The sequence below is a fragment of the Sipha flava genome, unplaced genomic scaffold (assembly GCF_003268045.1).
Source record: "Sipha flava isolate LNK unplaced genomic scaffold, YSA_version1 162_pilon_pilon, whole genome shotgun sequence".
Classification (NCBI taxonomy): domain Eukaryota; kingdom Metazoa; phylum Arthropoda; class Insecta; order Hemiptera; family Aphididae; genus Sipha; species Sipha flava.
This window is the reverse complement of record NW_020271810.1, coordinates 376,301-402,883: the sequence shown is the minus strand read 5'-3', so window position 1 is coordinate 402,883 and position 26,583 is coordinate 376,301. Positions and strand designations below refer to the sequence as shown.

Here is a 26,583-nt window from a genome sequence, read left to right as displayed (position 1 = left end):
AGTATAATACAAATTCTTTGTAACAGTAAAGTCGATAGTGAATTTCAATTGAAACCGTAGCGGTAATTAACGAGTATTAAGTAAATTTTACTTCAAGTCGTCAATATGGTTAATAAAGCTCTATTAGCATGGTCTGATCTAGATCGATTCGGATCGAACCGGACTGAACTATAGTCCGGTCTTCTCAGTGGCGTATATAGGTTTTCATTTCGGAAGGAGCCGATTATGTATTTTTTAGGTGGAAGGAAAGGAGGAAGCACACTATTACGAAAAAAAATTACTTAAACACTATAAGATTTCTCGACTGACTTTACATCATCAGAGAAATAAGAAACTCAATTTTTTTAATGATTTATTATTTTTTAAAAGTATAAAAACTACATTGTAATAAACAAATGTTTTATTAGAGTCACTCAAAATTCACCACATATTTTCTTAAAAGAATAAACATATTTTATAAATATAAAATTTTAAATTATCGCATAAGCAACATTCTCAGTGACGCGACAAATTTTCGGAAACCCCTAGCATTAAGACATATCCATGATAAAAAATAACAATCTTTATCAATGGTGTTTTTAATTTCGGAGAGGGCCCCCCCCCTCGTCACCCCATAAATACGCCCCTGGGTCCTTTTGTCTAAAAGAAAAAAAATCAGTTCAGTCTGTCCGTCCTTTAAGTTCATTAAGATAATAATGGTCTTAATTTTAAACAACGATTTAATGATTTTACGTATATACATTACATAGTAAAATAATATATAATTAGTATACCCATTGCGAAAATTCGCAATAGATAATTTATTTATATAACAAAAAGTATAGGTGCATAAATTTAATTCATATAAATATAAATAGGTGCATATACCGAATCAATACATAAACACATTTTAATAATCAATAAATGAGTCTAATATCGAAAATTGAAAGACATCTTGAAATTACAGAGAGTGTAAAATATATGATCCGTAGCATTAGGATAGACTATGTATGAGAGGGTGTAATTGTAACATAAAATCATTTTACAGTGTTACTTTCCAGACAATATCAGCTAATATAAGTAATAATATTAGTATTGTTTGTAAATTGTTTGTTGGTATATAACTAGATAAAAGCCAATGAGAATGCAGTTTTTTTGGTAAAAATTGAAAGTAAAGATGATTGTGCATACACAACTTTCTTCAAACTCAATGAATTTAAGCATTTAATAGCTCAAAATAAAGAGCCTGATCCACTGAGTGTTCTTAGACTTGTGTCGACAGCCTACGTTAGTTATAACTCTAATTATAGAGGTCTAAGTGAAGGAAAATCTTGAAAAAATTAAATATAAAGTTGATTGTTCACGCATAACTTTCCTCAAACTTAACAAATTTAAGCAGAGTTAATAGCTCAAAAAAAAAGAACTTAATCCACTAAGTGTTCTTTGAGTGGAACGATCAAGATCCATTCATTAGAAGAGAAGCTATGAGAATTCGAATTGTTGCTTGAGTGAATGTTTTCTATAAGAAATGTACAGGGAAGAATCGCGTTGGTTAGGTTGTAGGTTGTTGTTGGTTGTAGTACATTCTTAAAAATGGATCCAAATAATGCAATACTTTACAAAAATACCCGGCTTAAGTATTATACTATGAAAAAACAAAAAATGTCAAATAAGAATAAAAATAAACTAAAAAGAAAAAGTACAAATCCAATTTATTTAGGTGAGTTTTAATAGATTTATTTTTTTTCTGAACTTCAGAAATAAGAAGTTCTATTTTTGAATCCATGTTTTTAAATAAATGTTCAGTTTTATAAATTAAAATACGCAAACAACTGAATTGAAGTATTCGAAAATAGTACTAGTCGCCCGCGTCAGAAACAAAAATATTTGTTTCGACGCGAGCGATAATATTTTAATCGCCCACCCGCCCGCTTGTTTAGCATTTAAATAGGACATTCCATAAATTAAATCTACTTTGAATTTTATCGCGTCGCCCGCCAACTCGCCTGCTCGTAAAATCACGTTCACCTAGGACGCACTGTAACTCGGTTACAAGTCAAGATAAGATATTATACTCTAGAAATCCAAAGCTTAATTATTGTATAGAATGCTAATAAAAACCAGTGATTTAGTGCTAAAAATATAAGTGGGTATACGCCAAATTCTATTAAAAATAAAATGTTCATACTAAAAATATGATGGGGGGGTTTTTTCCCCCCCCACCGTCATTAAGATTTCTTAAAAATATAATTTCTTAATCATCAATTATGAACTATACAATATTATTTATTTTTAATGAAATATAACTCAGTGCTCTATTATGATATACATAGTTTAAATGTTGTACATGAAAAATGTTACAGCCGTGTCACATATATTACAATTTACATTTTTATTCTTATTTATAGCAACTATAAATTATAAAATATTGCATAATAATTGCACTTATTGCAAAATAATTTTCAAGTAATTCTTAATACATGACAAATTAATATTAACGAAGATAATACAATACAATTCATATGAAACACCAGTATAAAATTGTAAACTGACAAATTTTAATATATTTTTAAAATAAATAAAGAAACTAAAAAGTGGTTATACGCATGTACACGACCGTGAATCCACGGATTTGGGTTTTTTTTATTTAGTATACACATATTCTGAAAAATAGAAATGGGTACACTTAATTAGATACACATAATTCAACTGAAATCGAGATAACCATTGCTATGGAATAGTTTGTCGAAGTAAATGTGAAAAACAATCGAATTTATCTGATAAAAATGTCTAAATAACCCAGAACACTATACCCGTTCCGATATCTAGGGACCGTCTTAGGAAGGGTTCATCCATTATATCGATTTAGTAATTTAGTATATACTTCCGGAATTCGAAATGTACTTACCTACAACGAAAATGACTCGTGGAAATCTCATTGGCCCCGGATCGTAACCGGTAGTTCGATCAGATTCCACTGGATCGTGGTTCTCGGTACCATCGTTCGGGTACTCGGTAAGGTTGTCGTTTGGATGAGCCGTGTCGGTTTTTGGTTGTTCAGTATCAGGGTTTGAGTGCACGTTGCCATTGGGTATAGCGATGGGCACCGGGTTCTTGTGGGCACTCAGTATTTGTAAGACCGAAGAACGAAAGTCGTTGTACACTTCGATCGGGCTCCGTTCGCCATTGATCTATGACACGTGACACGCATTTTTTTAAGCACCTAGCCACACGTGTAAGACGAAACGAAAAAGTGAAATAAAAATATTTATTTTCAATACTAACCGAAATGAGCATTCCTCTTTGGTCGTAAAAATCAGACACCGGCGTGACGTTTTTGTAAAAATTGTTTAGCTCCATCCGGGCTAAGCTCAACACTACGTGTCCTAATTTGGCACCGTAATCAATTTGGCGTTCTAGCACGTTTTGATTCCATGATATGAGAATAACTCCGTTTACGACTTTAATCTGTATGCATAAACGAGTCGGGTAAAATATATTACGTGTGTTCATTTAATGATTAAGTACAATATTGTGAACAATTAATTTGTACATTCTAAATGTATTTTGCAAACAATTGCAGATGGTAGGTATGTAGTTATATGTTTATTTTTTGCTAACTACATACAAATATCAATCAAGTCCGAGCATCAGCAGTCGCTTCTAATGACCGCGTTTTATAATTTATTGAATATTTGAATGCCGATTGCAATAACATAATCATTTATTTGCAAGTTTAAAAACAAAGAGGTGTAACCGTAAAGAGCCATTCCTTCCATGTCCTTTGTATATTTATAATGTATTATCAGAGTATATGGGTTGATTTGTTGATGATTAAATTTTATAGTAATATAGATTGCAAAGTTAAATTATTTACAATGTACAATGCATTTCGTTAAGAAAAATCACGTTTACGCTATATTTGGTCCCGAGTGTATTTATCGTAATAACTTAAATTCGAAAAATTATATGATTACATCAATAATATGTCTCATCTGAGATGAGAAAAAACCACCTAAGTTTTGTTTCGGACATTTCATACTATTTGACAACATTTTTACACCGGCTGTCAATCTGACGCAACCTCATTTGGTCGCCTCTTACGACTGGCTTAAGAACTGTGGAAGTATTCTGATCTCCTTCTACAGGGCGAATAAATTAGTAACTCAAGCAAATAAATCATATATTCATATATTTATACTAGGTAGTATAATTTATAACAATCGGTGATGTTTTTTCATTAAATTGTTCAAAATTATACTAAACTACTATGTACCTAGGTATATAATTTAAGTAATTTATCCTAATAACATGTATGTAATTAGATTTACATTATTATTTATAACATGTTTTTTCATTTTTATAATATCATAGAAATTAATACAGCTTTCCCTTTACACTCTCTCACCTTATGAGATCAATCTTACAATCTTCATGGGTGTTTATGTGTAGTTCATTCCATAATGTAGCATATCAACCCGTATTTGATTTTACAGTATTAATTTCTTAAATTATTAAATTACAATTTAAACTAAATATTATTTTCGATTTTAGTTAATTAAAAAAAAGAAAACAATTTTTACACCTAAATATTTTTTAATAATATTATATATGCTCTTAATGATTCAAAAAGAATTTCAAGTTTTATCGATTAGCATTGATGTAATTTTGAGGTAGCCCATCCTTACCATTTAGGAAATAACTGTACAATATGCTTAACCGACGCTTTATGTACTATAGTATATAATCCACTGCCATATTTATTATATTAAATGAGCAAAAACCGGTTTCGAACAACATACATAAAATATTAATCAGTATTTATTGGTGCTCTAACTCTACCAACATTATTGTAAACATACTTATTAAAATATGATAAACTCACAATAAATTATAAAACACTATGTATCCTTACCTTGTTTGTGTATTCCACTACATCACGCATACTTCTCGGAAATCCTGAGATTAAAAACGTTTTTGCCGCAGGAGACATTTTCAGTTCCAACATCAGTACTTCTGTGACCGTTTTACTGGAAAGTTTACTGAAGTCTTCCATATCTAAATATTCGCACGGAATTATATAATTAAAACGCTTTTACATTATTTAATTTAAATTATTTAGGATTAAGACAAAAATATTGTACAATTATGGTGATCAAGTTTCTGTTACTACACTCGTTATAAGCTTAATATTTTTAAGTTAGGTTACCATACCACGTTTATTGTTTTCTACCATAAGTCCCATCATTATAATAATCTGTTATAATCTGTCAATATAAACGCTAAATCTAATTTTTTATCAATCTTTTTAATCCCGGTTTTTTTTTTCATATTGAGTCAAAGACGAAAAGCTTATTTTACATTAAAAAATGTACACTATAGAAATAAATTATACTTGAAAACTAATTTTATTAAGACACGAGTTTATAATAAGGTTATTAAAGTAGAAACAGTTTGAAACGTTTGACTTTAAATAAAGCCAAACATTGATAAATATATCACATTATACCAAATTGTCAAATATTTTTTGTAAATACGTCAGCAAAATTTTATTTTTATTTTTTTTTAATTTATGTATTAACTGGATAGATAGAAAATATATTTCACTATACACGCTATAAATTAAAATGTCATCAAGAATGTTATTATACATATTGTAAAATTTGTAAAAAGATTTTCAAACCGAATAATTTAGATCTTCACGAAGAGTTACGAAGTGATACTTCGTAAGTGATAATCGGATAGTGTGGTAGCTGGTTCACCAGTTATGTGTTCAGGTCTACCCAACACGTATAATGTTAATAATATAGAGACATTAAAATTGCGCCTCGAGTTAAATCTGCGTCTAGGTATGAGAGATAGGTATAAAGTGAGAATAGGCATGGGGAATATCGGAACGTTAACAGGCAAAAATAGTGAAGTATTGAAGAGGAGGAAAGTTAATATTTTTTATGTTTAGGAAACTAAGTGGAAAGTAGAGAAAGAAAAAATAGGAGAAGACTTTAAAATAATATATTCAGGTAGGACTAGTACTAGGTAAGAATGTACAATGTTGTGACTAGTACCTCGTATCTTGTTATCAAACCGACAGGCAGTAATCTTATGAGTAGAGCGCGGATTTCTATGCAATCGCATATTTTTTCCTTTCAATATTTTTGGATTTTTGACAGTTATCTCCACAAATCATCATAATTTGAAGCTAATGGTGGATTTTTTTTTGCATATTTCTGCATATTTAGAGGTTATTGCATATTTTTGCATATTTTGGCAAAATTCAAAATTTATTGCATATTGAAGTGAAAATTTGAAAAAAAATGTATAAAATAATATTTTATCTATTAGAAAAATTAAAAATAAATTTCATAGTCACTAAATAATAATTTATATATATATATATATATTTAGATATAAAATAAATAATCGATTATCGACATACCACTTGCTTCAAATATGCCCCAATAACTTCGGTTGACATTGAGGGTTCGTTTTCAGTCTTTAAAAATATGTTAACCGATAAACGACATAGCCTCACAGAAGATATACTTGAAATGCATATGATTATTTATTTTAATAATAAATAAAATTTTAAAAATAAATTAAGTTCAGAAAATTCCCTAAATTTTTTTGTAATAAGTATTTAAGTAATTAATTTTTATAAGTTGAATTATAAATTTTAAATAAATAAAAAATTCTTGCATATTTTTTGCATATTTTCATGATTTTTACTGCATATTATATGGCATATTTCGATACTTTTAAGTGCATACAAATTCGCGCTCTACTTATGAGACATCGAAACACAGAACACATATTCACTAAGGACACTATAATATTGTACAATGTTAATATAATATAATATTATATTTACAAGTCACATAATATTGTACAATGTACGATATCATTATTTCTATTGTCTATTATTCTATCTATTCTGTGGTAATACTACTTATCATATTAAACAAACAATATAAACTGTGGTTATACGGTATACCAAAGTGTATCAAAACACTGCGTTATACTTATGTGGTGTTTCGGATACGCGGTCATACTACGGTAAACTCGTATACCATAAACTGACTACAAATTTTGGCGCAAATGATAGGTAATTGTTGTACCTTTGGCGCTTATGTCGTATAGCCCTTGGCGTTTATCATATTTTAATTTGCTTACTTGTACTTTTGCCACTAACGTAATTTACTAAAAAATTGTTTTAATACCATTAAAAATATATTAAGTGAAACATACGTACGTCATTAAGATAAATTCGTCAATTTAAACAAGTTTTTTATTAATAAATTTGAATAAAATGCATTATTATTTTAGGATTTATTATAATATTTTTAATTTTTTTTATTTTTAAAAATATTATTTTTAATAAAAATTAACAAAATATAACTCGTTCAATAAAATTAACAAAATATTAAATAATATTGGAATACAATAAAAAAAATATTTTTAATTTTAATAACAATTATAATTAAAAAACAACAAATCTTAAATATTATTATCTCATGTGATCCACGTTTTCTTAATCAAAATTGTTAGTTATTTTACTATCATCATCAATATAAAAATTAATAATTATTATCATGAATTATTTGGAGGTTTAAATCGTTATAAATCAGCTCTTAACTTTCCAGCTGTCACAATCATTAAAATTACATTGAACTTATCTGAAAATCGTTATCACTTACCACATTTTTTTTTCTTATTCATTAGATACCACTCATTTGTTTACATAAAAAATATAAAAATGTGCTGTATGCGACAAATTAAATTATTTTAAATGACAATATGGTGTATACAGTGGCGGATTAGGGGGCAGGCTAAAAGGCTTATAGCCTAGGGCGGCTTTTTGAGAGGGCAGTTTTTTTTTTATAGAATTAAGTGTGTAAAAACATTTTTTGTAGAAAAACCGATACTGATGACGACCACATGTTTTATTCACGTCTGTCTGACGACCTTCGATCAGAGACTGCAACTGAACCGAAAAGTACTGGTTCCAGAACCGGAACCTTAAGAAATTTTAAAAACCAGAACCGAACAGAAACCATTTTTTTATAAAACTAGTACCGGAAAAAAACCGAAACCTATCTACAAAATATAACGGTTTTTCTGTTAATTGCAGTATTAGCGTATTGATATACAAATTTTATTTTCAATTAATTTGCTACGAATTTTTTTTCTGGAAATAAAGGGCAGCAATAACCAGTGGCGTATTTTGAGATTTTTTTTGGGGGTGTCCTGACTCCTGGCAATACTTTATCTCAACAAATATTAACATAGTTTCATCACGAATTCATACCTGATTATAATACATCTTTATACCTAACATAAATGGTAATTTTTTAGTAAAAAAATCTTAGGATATCTACTTAAATTTTTAATTATTCAGCAAAAAATAAAATCGTCGTAGGTACTTCAAGTGTACTGTACGCTGTACACAGTATATACTTTATATCGTCGGCCTTTGCTATAGTAATTAGTTGACAATTACTTGTATTCGAAGAAAGATAATAAGGCGATAACCAATAATACGGCTCACCCGACATCACGAAACGATAATACAATTCTAAGAATTACGTAGTTCACGATTTACTGCGAAAGTTCAAATAATATTTTGCTAATGAATAGTACCTATTTTCTGGTATAAGATGAAACATACATTATTCAATTTTCAAAGCAGTTTTAAAATATTTCGTCATTCGTCAACAATATTTTGCAATACTTCAGTAATAAATAGAACTACAAAAAAATTGGGGGGGTTTTAACCCCAGGATACCACCCCTAAATACGCAACTGGCAATAACACTATAGTATTAATACCACGGTTTACAATAAATTATGTGTCTTCAGAAGTGGATCTAGACCTCAAATTGGGGGGGGGGGTCATTTTTTTGAAAGGACAAAAAGATAATATACAATATCAAAATAGTTAAAGTAAAATTATTAATTAAAATTAGAGCGTTATTAAAATATGAAATTGTTAATTTTTAAAATTAAATAACAAAGTTTAATCTTTTTTGTTTTATTTTTCTAAATTTAGAAATAATATTATCATCATTTATAAGTATATTCTTGGGAATATTGAGCAAAGCGATACCGGTGATACGTTCCTCTCCCATGTGTGAAAGTCCCCATGTCTTAAGGCGCCTGAGAGTAGAGAATGATCGCATATTTTCTAACAAGCTATTAGAACCTATATTAACGATGAGCGATGCCATAGCAAATATATGGTATAATATTATTTAGACATACGGGTAACGGATTGACAATAATCTTATCTAAGATAAATTATCTTTCCGGTTTAGCACTAAAATATTTCCGCAGATTTACTATTATATTTATATTTATTCGCCAACAATATTATGCCGGGTTTATACGATGCGTAGTACTTGTCACTCGCACTCGCACATTGTGTGTAAACAGAAAAAATAGTGCTTAGTATTAGTAAAACCGGGAGTGCAAGTGAATAGAACGCCGTTCTATTTACTAACGACAAGTAGCTACCCCCTCCACAACTCTGCTCTACTCGCGGTTGCACTTGCAACGTATGACCACTTAATGATATATAATACTATAGTGTATTAGTGCTTAGTAATATTTGTGTTATCACGTGTACGGCGCATGTGAATTGTGATAATTCTTAATTCAACTTTTAGTTCATCTATGATTGATGAAATTATTATGCTTGAATTATATTTCAAACTTTGCTATACGATACGACAACGGTTCATTATATACTTCTTCACGACTTAATTGATCTTGACGGTTAATTTTTTATATTATAATAATTAATAATATATTATTTACTTCTAATCACTATTTTAGGAATTATAATCTTATTTACTATTAATTTTATAATTTAATATAGGTATATAATATATTTAATATTATTATCATTGATTATCCTATTATGTTACTATCTACTAATATCGTGTAAACCTGGCATTAGTCAATATCAGTATAATTAATAATATCAGTCAGTTTATAATCACTATTAATATTCTTAGAAGTTAAAAGGAAATTATGATTTTATGAACAAGTTGTGATGTAGTTTAAATGTATATAAATATAATATGTTGTATAACATTTTTATTGCAAGAAAAAATCTAATTGAAAAAATTAAAACCGCAATTCATGCATATTTTCATTTTTAAATAATCACGAAAGACCTAATTTTGATGTTTTTCTGAGGGGGGGTTATGACCCCCATGTCCCCCTCAGGATTCGCGCCTGTGTGTCGTATACTAATTACAGAAATTATATTATGACAAAACCGAAGTTGAAATTAATAGATATCGATGGTCGTATAGTGGGTAAAGGCTAGTATTATTTGTAGTATTATTATAGATATAAAACAGTATATTATTATCCACGTATATGGTATTTACTATAAATAATCATGGTTGAAATACATTCACTGTTGGCGCCAGAATTGCTCCTACGATTATGACGAGAGAATCGCGACAGAAACGTGAGCTAGTTTTTCGGAGCAGTTATGAAATGAAAATTTCAGAGTTGAAATGAACGATAGTTTCGTTATCATCTTGTGTTTGTTATTACTAAATATAATATAAAATCTATAAATATGATAAATAATTAAACACTGAAGTTATTAGCTCTATTAATATTTACAGAGAATTAGTATTCGTTATTTTTCAATTTACCTTATATTTATGCAGTGTCATCAGATAAGGGGGCGGGGGAAATTGACCTCTCGGATATAAGGAGGACAAAACTATAATTTGGAAAATAATGAAAAATAGTTACTGTGCCACTGGTCTTGATATTTTCTCAAATGTACAATACAGTACAATAAATTCTATGCATTTCGAGTCCTCGAGTGTTGATCACCCCCAGTTCCACTTCTAGTGCGGCACAGTTTGGATGCTGGAATAGTTATAATTCTTTTTGCACATAATTTTTTTTTTTTTTGTGTTTTAAGCCCAGAACATTATGTTTAGTGTCGTATATAGAAGAAACCAGTTATATAATATAAATAATAATATTTATCTATTTGATATTATATATTAGTAATAACAAACACAGGATGATAATGAATATCAATAAATTTAGCTATGATAACTGCTCCGAAAAACTAGCTCACGTTGCTGTCGCGATCCTCTCGTCAATTATGGTGGTTGGTAGCTCTGACTCGTATAGTAAAGGACCAGGTAATCGTTATCACAGATCGAGTTATATAAATAAAATAGAAAAGGTAAATAAAAAAAATAAAAATAAATGATAAGGCGCCCAAGTTCAAGGAGTGCAATAATATTATAATAAACAATCAAGTACTTAACATAATTATAATAATAATATGCACAAAGATACGAAATAATATAAAAAATAAACGGATAACACCAGACACCGAATGGCCCACTTGACATCCACGGATGATGGCAACACTCTGTCTACACCACGATGAAGATACAGAAGAAATATGGCCGACAACCGGTGAAAATCTTCGAACGACGGCGGCGTGTCAATTACACACGCGCACAGATAATGGCGCACTTTGCCTGGCACTGACGATAATCGCGACGCACTAGATACGCAAAATACAGCCACGACGACGCACACAATAACAATAAAAAAATGATAAGTACGCAATTTCCGGACGCCATGGCAATAGCAAGCCATTAGCGTACCATCGAATAACGCGACACAACGGAAAACGCGTACATATGTCCACAAGACGCTACTAAACGAACACACGTATGTCTGCTTTACCACGATCACTCGCGCATAGAACCCGTGTGCCTGTGGCGAAAAATACGGCCGAACGCGAATAACAGCAACCAAAACGATCGTTGCATTACACACCACGAACGCAGACGTGCGTCACGGACGATCGATTTCGCTCCGTGTGATTCCGCTTGGCGAAAAGATTACGTGGAGGTGTAGTGTATCGCATGAGTGCACGTAAAAGACGGAACCAGAACCGCAAAGGCCTAGTCCATAGACATATTAAGATACAATTATAATACTTAATATGTCTATGGCCTAGTCGCAGACCGGTCATCACGACTGCCCCGATATGCAGAGGGGGAGAGTGTCATATAAATTCTCGAAAGTTCGAGACGTTCATGGCAAAATGTACGACACGCTATGGTGTGAAAATTTAAACTGTTGTGGTGTTTGAACAATCACATTAATTTCTTTTCTTCTTTCACTATGATTGCAATAGGTATGATAAAAATATTAGGGACAGTACGAAAATTACATAGCAGTTGTATTTCACACCATGTAGTAATGCGAACTATCGTTTTTATATTATTTCGTTTGTAGAGCATTTTTGAGTATTGCTACGGCCTACACTTTATGTCTTATTTTTCGAACTTCAACTATTTGTAGAACCTAAAAGATATTCATGAATACCGGAACCTTTTTTTTATTTTAATCATGAAAGCCGGAATCCTAAAAAAAAAAAAAAGTTTTAAGAACCGAAACTCCAAAAAAGTAAAATTGAAAATTGGAACCAAACCGAAACCGAAAAAATGATTTAAGATCCAAGCTCTACTTCTGATATTCATGTAATAAGTCCGGATATCAAATTAACCGCAGTTCGACGTGGGATCCGACCAAAAAGGTGAATGAATTTTTCGTTTTTATAACTTCCTCTCGGTCAATACGTGTACATAACGGTTCCTCTAAACCTTTAAGCAAACACACTGTACTACAACGTCATAGCTCGCGTTTCGCTCTTCGGTCCGAGCCATTTGTAATTTGAATTTAATAGGTCAGGGACGAACGTAGATACAGGTCGGCACGCATATATTATTATAATAATACTCCTGTCGGCCGACCTGATCGGTAATTTACCATCGTAAAAGTAAACTGTTTTTACTTACAATCGATATAATATTTTTACAACTAAATGTAAATTGTATATTAGGGTGATCCTTATTTTTACACTTTCAAACTTTTTATCGAGCCCCTCCCAAATTCGTTCAATACTAAAAGAAAATTAAGTAAGTTAAATTTGTTAATGATAACTAACTTTCTCACATGCCACATGAGGGTTGACAAATTACTGAATGTATTGGTAATTACTGGTAGTATTGCTGCTTTTCGAGTTTAATTGAAAAACATTGGAGTTCACATACAAACGTGTATCATCGTAATTGTAGAACATAACACTACCTAAAATTGTTCTTATGCAAAAACAAGGGCGTATTTGTATTTAGGCCTTGGGGGGGGGGGGCGAAATTAATTTTTCTTCAATACAAACTTAAAAATAATTTACAGTTCAATTACAGAGGCGTACCATAGAGGGGTTTCGAGTCCAGACTCCCCCTCCCATTAACATTTTTACATACTCAATAGTTTCATAGTAAATATTACGTAGTGTATTTTAATTTCCCATTATCATCAATATACAAAGTTTATAGATTATATAATATACCTATAATGTATAAACCATGTTTAATTTATATTGCTTTTAATATTTATTCAATAAATATTTTTAAAACCTACTGCATATAAAATAAGTAATAATAACAACACAAATAGTTCTTATATTAAAATTGTACCGTCAGTCTGAATTCTGTGTAAAAAAAAAACAACAAATAATCGTAGTAGGAATATAGTACCTATTAATTATTTTTTAAAAACTTTAAAAAACAATTAAGATGGTAGGTAACTTAATTTAACAAATACTTAAGTAGACAATATAAGATTGGTAAGTAGTCAAATTACAAATTACAAATACCAAAATTCTTTTTTCCATTTTGGCAACTTTGTTGATTGTTTCATCAATAGATACAATAATATCTTTATGCACATGCAGCAAACCCAAACATATTGAACTATGCTGGCTTATTCTTAATCTTAACCATGTTTTCAATTTACAAAAATATATTTTTGGCCAATATTTGCAAGTTAAAGAATATGGAAACAAATATTGTAAGTTACTATGATTATTACTTGGATTAGGGACTTCTAGCTCTATAAAATACACAAATATGCATGCATTTGTGCACAAAAAAATGACTAAATACCTATGCACAACAAAAAGTACCAGATATTATGTTTTAAAAAGAAATAGGCGAGTAAAATTATTAAAGACTTATATAGCTCTAATAAATACAAAAATGTACAATATACGCATATACGCTCCAAAAAATGACTAACTTGTAAATATATGATAAATAAAGTGTTTCTTTGAATTACTTTTTATTATCTGATAAATACCTCGGTTATGTTTATAAATGTCTATAAGCATAGCAATATCCGTGGAAGATAATACCACTATTTGTTCCAAAACCAAAAATGTTATGATATAAGAAGATAAACAAAAATTGATAACCGTGACCAAATTGACATATTGAGTTTATTATTATATTATAATGATAGACTAATAATTTATATTCCTAATTATTTATACATTACATTTTTTAAATAAATCAATGTATTATATTCAAAAAAAAAATGATCCATGGGGGAGGGGCTAATGCCCCCTTCGTCCCCCTTAAATACGCCCTTGTACAAAAATTCGTAAATTTAAATTTATCCAAGACATTTATAAAGTAGCTAATTATTAATTTATTTAAAAAAATTGATTTTTCTATGGTTATTCTAATACATTCTGTATATCGAATGTACGGTTAAATAAACAATACAATTTCACGCATAAAAATTTTTTAAAAGACAATTTACTAGAAATAAAATAAATAGTAGTAATTTAGGCAGATACTATTTTAGGCCCGGGACACCCATGTGCATAAAATCGTTGATCGCAATCGACATAAACCCGTGTTTGATAACATTTCATGTCTCCGTTTCTTATTTAATTTGAGTTACACAGCATTGTTAGTTCCATAGTGTCTACTGTACGAGTATAAAGTGTAAAGTTCTGTGTTGTGTAATTTTTATCAATTTTAAACGTAAATTAAAAATGCCTAAAATTAATTGATTGTACAATGTAACCAATTTGAAAGTAACACAAATATACGTAAAAAAAAATATTTATTACTAATAATAAATAATTATTAATTATTTATTTATTATGTTAACATTTTTTATATATTTTTAGATCATCAAGTCCCGGGCACTAGTACAGTATAACAAATATGAAGATAAATTAAATCTATAAAACACTATTATCTACATAAAAATGTTAAATTAAAATATTATTAAATTATAAAATAGAATATTAAATTAAATTGTATCAAAATAATACCTATTTATCAATTTTTAAAGTAAAATATATATTTTTAATATCATTTTTATGTCATTTTATGCATTTTTTTCGTGCATTTTTATATATTTTTAGATCGTCAAGTTCCAGGCCCTAATTATAAATTTATATTTATCATTATATCCCCAAATAATAAACATATGTATGAATAATCAATATAACTAGATGACCTTAAAGATTTGAATTTGCTAGTTCATAATCGAAATATATTATTAAAAATTACGGATGTGATTTTACTTTTAAGTTAATTAGTATTTATAATATCACTTAAATTACTTAGATCACAATTTTGTTACATTCTACCTTTTTTTTTTTTTTTTGGTATTCTCGTCGTATATTTTTGCTTGAAATAAGAGCAGAGCTGCGGAGGAGAAAACCTACAAAACCTACTTATGCAATTTATAAATGTGACATTCAATTAGTGTATAAATGGTGCAATTTGAAGAAAATTGTTCATGTAACTTGGGAAATAACGTTAAAATTATGTCATACCGGAAATCAAATTTGTATTTATTTTTAATAATTTATTGAATAAATGCAAAATAAAATAAATGACGATTTGTCGAAAAATATCGACAAATTACCTATAACTAGTGAACTTCCATAATTATAAACAGCAAGAAACAAAATATTAAGGAATTTTCATTAAATTATATAAATTGATGTCGGTACAATAATTATTAATAATATACATCTCGATACCAATACAACATTTATTGAAGTAGGTGTTAATAATATTTCAGATATGTATTTGTTTGGTGTGTCAGTGAGTTATTCAGCAGGGGCGTCATTTGAGGTATGCAGGGTATGCCAGTGCATACATAAAATTTCTAAACACTATATTTTGGCCTGAATTCAATTTTTCTGCGCCGCATAAAAATTAGTAGTAGGCTAAAATTAGTAAAAATTGGAAAAAAATTAAATGATCATAATTTCTTTTTTTTAATTTATAGTTAATATTTAATATAACAAAAAAATAAAATAAAATTTTAAACTTTTAATTTAAAATAACTACTTAACACATATCATGTAATATCAACTATTTTTATTAATTAATAATTTTATTTGGATGTCGAAGAATTGTCCGTATTAGAATCAGAAGAATTTTCCATTTCAGAATCTTTAACTCCATTATAAGTGAGCAAATTTTAAGATTCTTGCCATAGCGTTTTTTTTTTTTAATTTGGGGTTTCTCCCTTAAACTTGCAATAAATGGATCGAAAGAAATTAAAAGAGTATTTAACACATTATATTTTTTCTACTGTTTTTTCGTGTATTTGATGTTCTATATCTTTTCATATCTTTATGGCGTCTTCGGATAGTTGGCCTATTGGTAATAATGCTACTTTTATAATATTCGAACCATGTATCAAGATTTTATGAAAAATAATTGGCATGTAAAACCATGGGTATTTTGTTACAAATAACTTAACAGTTTCTTTAGCATATGTATCAAATTTTTCATGATTTATTATTATTATTATTTATTTATTATTTTTTTATTATTTTCTCTTATTAATGTTTACTTGAGAATAACTAAATTTGAGGAACAAATATAATAATTTTAAAAAATAAATATATACTAATACTAATGAAAGCTTATGTAAAAAAAAAAAACTACAAAGAAAAGAAAACAAAAAAAAAAAGATAACATCGTATTTTTCAATAATTGTTTATTTATTATTCAATAATTCAATTACATGTATATTTTTGGTTTGAAAGTACAAAGAAGCTAGAATTTTAGGCGCAAACATATACGAGTACAAGTATATGAGCTGTTATAACAGAATACTATATTACCACAGATTAAATAAATTTTTAATAAATAAATTTTATTTAATCTGTGATATTACACGCATTATTTTATTTTTGTTTTTTTTCTCAATTATTGCTTCAAGCATAGTAATAAATAACTAATATTTTATCCGAGCTGTTGATTTGTTATGTGATTAAATTTGCCTATACGAAACACCTTAAAAACGAACGTACTCTACCATTTAACGACGTATTTCAATTGTACAGTTTAATTATTCTATTCGATTATATGATACACTAATGTTTGAATTATTTTTTCATTTTTATATAAAAAAAAATTACGGTCCAAACATTCATGATCATCCCATAATTTGTGCGGCCCACCAAGCCCACTGACTCAATACGCTCTTGTATAATAGCAATGTGCTTGCATATTTAAAATTATAGTTTCCATATCAGGTTTTATATTAAATATTATTAATTATTAAATTTGTAACTAAAATTGTTGAAATTCACGAATACGGTACGAGTGTAAATATAACCAGATATTAAATAACAGTTCAATTAAATCGGTAACCGAAATCGCTTATATTTAATAAACCATTGTCAGATAAAATTATAACACACGCTATTTTATTCGGCATGTTATTATACATCCGTAGTAATCTGATTAATATTTAAAATAATGCATTTTTATTTGAATATCCATTTATTTATAACTTTTGAGGACCCCGAATAATATTTCACGACCCCTAGGCTGAAAACTACGGCTCTACGCGATTATTATTGTAGGAAACCACTATAAAATTTGTTATGATTATAAATATTGTTAAATAATGATGTTTAAACTTTAACAAGTTATTTTAAATACTATAGGTACTTTTTTTAAAAATCTGATTTACAAAATAGCTATTTTAGATTTTTTTTCAATCTGTAAAAAAAAATTTAAAAATTTTCAAATTTTAAATAACAAAAAATCTTTTAATACAATTTTATTTTAGCACAGCACCTAAGTATTTATTAAAAAAATAAATATTTTAATAAATATTAATAATATTTGAATAGGATATTCTAATAGTAAATGATTGGTGTTTTACCATTATATTTTAATATTACATTTTGTGTACGGATAATTCATATGACACTATCGAAGACTTCTTTGCCTCTTTATTTCCATGGTCAGTTCACCCCTGTTTATATTCCATACGGTATAGACTATATATGTAATATTTATTGTGGTTGATTATTATAGGCATCATAATTGAAATCATAATTTCCTATTGGTGTTCATTCGTATTTCTATTCAATTTCAATAGTGAAATAATGCCTCATCAAAAAATGTTTATAGTTGGTATTAGGAAAAATCAAATATGTACTTAATAGTAAATTACTATCCGAAAGGTAAATTTAACGTTACACCATAATATTTCTTTAGTTATAGACAAATATTCAATTGTATGCAAAAAATCAAAAATACTAACTCAAGATCAATGCCATTGCTTAAAAAATTAAAATACTATATGAAAAATTACAAAACCTCGAAAAAAGTAAAAATAAAAACAGTGAGTTATGTAAGCAAAGAGAGCATAGTTTTGAAAACAATTTAAATGAATTTATTTGAAATAGCACAATGAATATGCTTTAAATATGATGAAAATCAATGAAAGAAATTTTTATTCGTTTTCGAAAAAACCAATTCAGAATAAAAGAGGTCAACTATGTAATTAATATAATTTTAGGAAATTCGTTAAAATATCCAATTTCGTCAACATTTCTTTTTGTAACGTTTATAAATCGTTTTTGCGAATTTTCAGTTATTAATTTAACTATTATTATAATTTTTTTTTTCCAAGAGAAAATTACATAAAAAATCTTGTATCCAATTTTCAAAACTAAATTATCAAAATTAAAAATGTTATACATTTTTAACGCAAAAAATGTAATTGTTAATAATATTTTCATGTTTTTAATAGTTTTATTCAACTATAATATTCAAATGCTCGTAAAATTTGTTTTTAAAATTAAGCTCAATTTTTTTATAAAACAAATAAATACGCAAGAAATTTTATGTATAATTTTCAAAACTTTTTGTCATACCAAAATGTTTTTCTAAGCAATTTTGAAAAAAAAAGTTTGCAAACTCAAAAATTCAAATATTTTATAAAATGCTCAAATTTTTTTTTTTTTTTAACTATACCAACTAAGCGAATGACGTAAAATAAGCATTCAGTGAAAATTTGAAGTTTTTCAAACATTTTTTTTTTTTGTTGTTACGATGAAAACTAATTCGAATTTGACGAAAACGGGTATACCCTACATTTTGCAATTTTTTTAATTATTATATATATATATATATATATATCATTATTATATTTAGTTTTAACAAAACAATATGGAAAGAAGAAAAGAATTTCCCTCGAAAATGAATTTTTATGCCGTTTTTATCCCCCAGTTTTTCTTAATTAGTTGGAAAATGGTCGAGAAATTCAAAAAACTATCACTTCATAAATAAGAAACCATTTCCGATATTTGACTTTTTTATTTGGTAAAAATCGAAAAAATCCTTCTGGTAGAAAATAATTATTGTTTTACTATACCAGTGTTTTCCAACTCATGGTACGCGTATCTTTTGGGATGAGCAAAAAAACAAATGAATAATAGTGGAAAATATAGAATTTGATTTATTTGAAACGGTTCGCTTCTAAAGTATGCAATATGTTACTAAAAATAAATAACTTCTATTATGCAAATAAAAACCTTTCTCATAACTCAAGTAATATATATATATATAATAATAATAATTTATTTAAATCATTATATAATTTTTCGCTTACATGAACCAATGATTTTAAAATATTCATACATTACTGAGTGATAATAGCATAGTAATAATATACGACAATAATAGCGACTAACGAAAAAAATTCATCAGAATGGTACGTGGAACCCTAGTGAGTGGTCAACGGGTTACTTCAATGTAAAAATGTTGGAAACGAAACACTCAGCGATAAGCCTACAAGCCTCATCGTTGAACGACTGATCGCTGATAACCACCCCTTCTACCCACTTTCTATTAATAAGTGCTTAAGTCATGAGCTTGTTCCAGGGCTGGATCAAAAGAAGGGCAGTGTAATAGCCCTGGACCACGAGTCAAGAAGGGCCATAATATGCTTTATAATTGTTGACAAACAAATACAAAGTACTATTTAAAAAATTATTTTTTATTTTACTACACTACAATATGTAAATATACTAAACTTACTTAAATTATTATTTATTACAAATTACTAAAAATATGAAATTGTCTTGAGTCTCACCAAAATTAATAGTCCCTTTCTCCCTTGTATTATAGACATAATCCAACCCTGGACTAGTCGAAACGCATTATTCAAAGAATTATTATCTTAAACTTACCGTTTCCGACGGTGTACTGTTGCAGCAAATCGGTCATGTTTATGTGCACAATACCTCTCTTCTCTATCATCAGGTTGTCACAGTGCGTGACCTTACCGCTTCCGGGTCCACCTGCGGGCACATGCAAATAATTATACACCCAGTCAGAACCATAGTAAGTGTTCAAGTGAATACACTTACCGAGCACGAAAATAACAGGAACTTTCGGAGTGTCGAATTTGACGTGGCTGTTGATATGCGTAAACATGCCAGTATCATTTCTGTAGGTTTCGTCACTATCATCTGCTTCCCAGATATGTCTTTCTTTTGGACCGTTTTCAAAATGTTTATCATCGGGATTTTTGTCTGGAATAATGACACGATTATTGAACATAACACTGTATCACGCATACGATAATATTACATATGAATTGTATTATAATTACAGAGAAGGCCTGTAGGGGGCAAGACCATAGAGGTCATGCCCTCTTCCTCAGACCTAAAGTTTTATAAACAACCATACTGTTTTGGAAAAAAAAAATAAAAACATCTAAATAATAAAAAAAAAATGAAAGAAAGTAGTATGAATTTGTTAATATGAAATTATGAAGGCGATTATTTTCGAAACGTACAATAGTGATATTTTATGACGCATTACATTTTCAGTGTAAATTGTATTAAAGTGACATTTATGCCTCCTACCCCATATTTAAGTAAAAAAAGCTGCCCCATAACATGTAAATTGTGACGGGTCACGCGTTAATTTTCCATTTTTATAGCTACAAATATTTCAAATAGTTCAGTGATCGTTACGGAATTCTTCGTCTCCACTCCCCGGTTATGTCATCCTTGACAGGACCATATATTTTCTGTAGAACTTTTCTTTCAAATACAATGAATTTATTCTCAACTGTTTTTCTAAGTGGTCGTATTTCAGAACCATATAATATAACTGGTTATACTATTAGAGACTTATATAATTGTTCTTTCATTACATAATATTCTTTCTTTTAATTACAAACTAGAAAATACATTAAATGTATTCAAATATTTTAAATCGTAATTCGAAATATTTTATTAAAACCATCTATGTATTTTCCTGTATAAAAACTTAAAAAGTTAACTTAGCCAAACCATAAATTTCCAAGAAAAAAAATCCGAGTCATTAAAATATAATCAAATATCCGTCAATGAAAATTATTTGGTTAATTTTTATAATAATTGAAATACTATATTTACTATTATTTCATTAGACCACTAACACGTAAAAAAAAAAGAAAATTAACTAGAATTGTTAAACAACTTGTTTGGATAATTTAAAAGTCTTAACCGTTATAATTTAATCATATATTTTTTATAATGTGTAATGTATTTTTATTTATCCATGCCAACAGCTCAAATATTAACTATTATACTTCTAGTACAAAATAAATAGATTTTATAAAATCATCTTTAATCTTTAATTTTTGTGTCTTACTGATAATCCTCATTTTCGAATTAAGGCTATAAGTTGTATTCTTAACAGCTTAATACGATTATATCGTTAAACCTATATCCTTACTATTTTAACAGATTAGAAACCGGACTCACCTTAAACGATAAACTATTAGAAATTAATTTTTTAATATTTTTTTTTTTAAATTTTCACATTTTTTCATTTGTATATTTGACAATCAAAATATTTATAATTATTTATCATATGACATATAAATACAAATAAAATATATATGATGACTCATAAATTTCCAGTATAGATTTTTTGATCGTTTAAATAATAAATCCTCAGAGCAATAAAAATAAATAAATGTAATTTTAGTTATCGTAAAATGCGTGTATAAGAGGAGACTTAACAATAGAAATCGTTTTTTAAAATCTATGTTGTTATTCGTAAACATGTGTTATAATAATTATATAAACAATTTAAATTTAAATTTCTTTCAAATACGGTCCAGTAGAAATTTTAATTCCACTATAAAAAAATTCCCAAAATTATACATACCTAATCAAATAAAAAAATTTGTTTATTACTTAAACTAAATAATATTCTTATAATATATGATAAAATTTGGAAATCATTTAAGATAAATTTTACAACTTGAGATGCACATGAAAAATCAGATTTTTTCTTCATACGCTTAATTTGATAATTGCTATCGAAGTACAAAACTTTTACTTTAAAAAAATTATAATTTCGAATAATGAAAAACAAATCGAGACGAGAATACTTAATATTTTACGACGGTTTTTACTGCACGGGTTCATGGGTGTAGGTAAACTCAGGTCAAAAAAAGTGAAGGTCACTCAGAATGTTTTGTGTAACGGTTAGTATAAAAAAAAAAAATCGATAATTACAAAGAGTCAGTGCTTTTTTTCAATATTTTAAAGATAAAACAAGTTTTGTAACATACGAGTACATAAACTGTGTTGATGATATAAATTTGTAAAGTTCTTTCTCGCTATTTCTAGTTAATTGGATTTATAGCTTCTTGTACTACAGTTAATTGTGTTCATTGTAGACTATCAGCAGTACAATATATTATTGTTGTAGTTGCTACGTGGAAAGTGAATAATTTAGTCTCCCTGCATTGTATACAATATAACCCAATGTAAAGGAAAGAAATAATTTTAATTTTATGCATTGCGTATAAGGTCACCACGACTTTTGTGCAAATTGAAAATAATTGATCGTTGGTTATGATCGTTAGGTACTAAATTTTATATAAGTGTCATGTACATCAAGTAAAACATCAGACACTTGGCAGCATACAATAAAATAACACTTACGCACGACTGTTGATTGAAAACTAATTAAAATTTTTTTTTTTTTAAAAAAATGCTAAACAAAAAGAGTAATTTAATTTTAAACATCTGTTTGTTTATTGAATGATGCTGATGTAATATTTGTAGTCAAAGAACTGACAAATTCAGGAACACACTGGACCAGTCAGAATTCTGAAATTGTTTTCGTATTTTACCTTCGGTGCACCACAAATTCTACACCAGAAAAAGAATGAGGTTGTTGAATGGAATTAAAAGTAGTATATGAGTGAGGAACGTGGGACAGGTCCATGTGGAGATGATGCACAAGAATGGCCAACCACATATTATTACGGTTCGGAATAAATAAATTCTTTCAGAAAATTATTATAATTGTTTTAGTTCTATTATCCTTAATTCTATTTAATGTTCTAATTAATATTGACAAATAATTTTCAGAGAAACATCAAGTTGACAATAAACTTAAACTACATATTATAATTCTTAACGATATGTTGACCAACGTTAAACTTATACACTACAATTATTCACACATACTAAACGTTGAGAACGTATAACAATAAATGTGTCGACTTCATTATTATTTATTATTATTTAACCTCCTAATATACCTAATAAATAATATAATATAAATTATAAATTAATTTCCTATCTAATCTTCCTTTCTTTTAATTAAAACCATTATATGCGTAGAATTAGTTACTAGAAATCTTTGAAATTTTCGTTTTAAACGTAATAACACACTACCAACAATTGTATTGGTAATAAATTAATATTTGCGTGTCATTGAGAGCAAACACACTGGGAATGTACCATGATTGTTTGACAGCATTATTGAAATGAACACACGATTGGTAAAACACTTTAAGAGTAAATACTTTAAAACAGGGCTTAAAACCGTTCCTAATAAAGTTGGTAATCGGCTCCGGTAGGAGCCGAAAACTTTTTAAAACCGGAAACCGGTTATCGTTTAATTTTGATATTATGGTAACCAGTAACCGTTATTTTAAGAATCTTTCAAAAACTGTAATAACCGTTAATCGTTTAAAAGCTGATGATAATGTTTTTTAGTAATCGGTTACCGGTTAAAACCGGTTTTTAAAAATCATATTTTCAATTTTTTAATCATATTTTTAATAGTTTATTTAGGCGATTCGTGGGTTAATAATATAATTTTTATTATTATTAAAACGAAAACTTAATATGCTTTAATTTGGTCGATTTCACTCAATTACAATATTTATTTTTTCAAACTGCTTTAAAGTTTAAAATATATTATGATCAAGATAATGATAATCAAAAACCTAAATTGCATAAAAAAAAATTATTGTTGTAATTTTCTTATTTATAACGGTAAAAAACTGAAATTAAATATAATAATTTTCTAAGATGATACTAAGATTGATACATTGTATATAATATAGATATATTATATACATGATATTCACAACAGATAAGCAATACTTGACGGCCATTAATTGGAGAAAAATATTTAAAAATAGCTGGAAAATTAAATTCAACTATAATAGTATAATGTAATCATGACATAATTCAAGTATTAATACCACGAAAAACCCGTTAATTATTTTGGTTGGAAATAGGTTTTGGTTATAAAACCGGGATTGAAAATACAAGGTAATCGCTTTGATGTTAATATTTAGATATTTACCTTGATAACCGATAGCCAATAACCGCTTCCAGCATTACAAAACTAAAAGTGGTTATCGGTTTTCAGTTCTCAAATTTACGGTTTTTTACCGGTTTTCGTTACAAATCGGTTATCGATTTTAAGCCTTGCTTTAAAACTTGTTACTCAAATATCCGTCACGTCGCGTGGTATTTGGAAGAATCGCCAAGTACTGTTCTTATTTTAACCATAATACGGAGATGAACTGTTGATCAATATTATAAAATATTGTTTTCTGAACTTTACTTTTAGCGTAAAAACAATAGTATATGATACACCGCATTTTCTTTCAGAAAATGGTTTCTTAAGTACCTACATTTTTTGCATAGAGCCACATAAAAGTTTTTAAAATTACTAACGATTATACGATTTTAATACATCAACGTGCGGATGAAAAAAAGATATAGAAATGACAATCTGGTGAAATTGGTGTCCAACGACACAATTCACGAATCAATTTTTTGACAAATATCTAAATGTTGGTTGGAATATACTGAAATAAAATTCTCCGTAAAAATTTGGTTGTTTTTATGATACTTTATGTTGCTATGCGTGTTAAAAATTTCTATCGCATTTTTCCATTTATTAAATGGTTTTGTAACTAATACTCCTGGTTTTTGATGTGCACCTTTACCAGTAAAATTATGATAAAAGATAGTACAATTTTTACATACCGCTCCAGAATTTCGCATATTAGTGTAACATAACCAGGGGAAACGTTTAATCCTATTTAATTGAAATTTTAAATTTCTTTTTCCCAATATAGGGATATTAAATTTTTCATCAGACAGCCAAACATTAGTAAGTAACTTGAATTTTAATTCATCATTAACCTTTTGATCGAAACAGCAACTAATATCGGCAATATTATAAGTCAATTCTTCTGGAGATTTATCTGTAATTGTTTGTGTAATTTCAATAGATGAAGAATTTGAAGTACTTGCTTTATGTCTAATACTTCCATCGTGAGTTGTTTTAATTTTTTTATTTAAATAATTTGTTAAGATATTTACACAACTGCTCTTACAAGTAAACATTTTAATGTTTATTGAAATAAATTAATAATTCAAGGCTTAAATTTTAAACGGGCATGCATACGCAGATGGCCGCACAGACAAACAGTGCACACAAAACTGATTGGAATATGTTGTTCAAAATTACAGGTACGAATTTATTGTAAGAATACTTTCTAGTAAGAAAAACCGGGATTCCGGGAAGCGTGTGGTGCGAACGAAAGAAACAATGAGATTAGTTCGGGATACGCTGCCGCCATACCAATCTATCTGATGACGCCTATAATGAACTTTGCTCTTATGTCACAGGCAACGCGATTACACAGATAATAGGTATACCCACTAAACGACGATAGTCGATTCATACACTCCAGCACGATAAAAGTATTATATATTTATACAAAAATAACTAACTTGATACGGGTTATTTTCAACAAGTTATTTTATTAATAATAAAATTTCTGGAAACATAAATATATATATAATTAAACATAGAAAACATTAAAATTACAGCAGAATTCATATTCGAATGAAAAAATTTAATTTTTAATTTTTAAAATATTTCGGTGGGGGGGGGTTGAACTCTCAAACCCCCCTAAATACGACCTTGCTATTATTATACGGTTTTTTTTTAAAAAACCTTAATTTTCAATTTTAGCTAACGTTTTAATGGCCATTTAGGTAACTTATTCATTCTATAAAATAGTATATATTGGTGATTTATTGAAGAGTTCCATACACAAAAGTTACTTATATTGATAGTTGCGCTACCA

The 26,583-nt window shown here is 28.2% G+C and overlaps 1 protein-coding gene across 1 annotated transcript in view; it reads right to left on the bottom strand.

Annotated features, from left to right (window-relative positions):
* LOC112679472 (adenylate kinase isoenzyme 5) overlaps positions 1 to 26,583 on the bottom strand; it is a 58,168-nt gene that overhangs the window by 4,019 nt on the left and 27,566 nt on the right. Inside the window, exons 2-6 of the mRNA XM_025549288.1 lie at positions 20,534 to 20,698; positions 20,354 to 20,464; positions 4,895 to 5,037; positions 3,265 to 3,447; positions 2,888 to 3,170 (exon numbers count right to left, since the gene is read on the bottom strand). Of these exons, the coding sequence (XP_025405073.1) occupies positions 2,888 to 3,170; positions 3,265 to 3,447; positions 4,895 to 5,037; positions 20,354 to 20,464; positions 20,534 to 20,698 (885 nt within the window). The remainder of the gene's footprint in view (positions 1 to 2,887; positions 3,171 to 3,264; positions 3,448 to 4,894; positions 5,038 to 20,353; positions 20,465 to 20,533; positions 20,699 to 26,583) is intronic.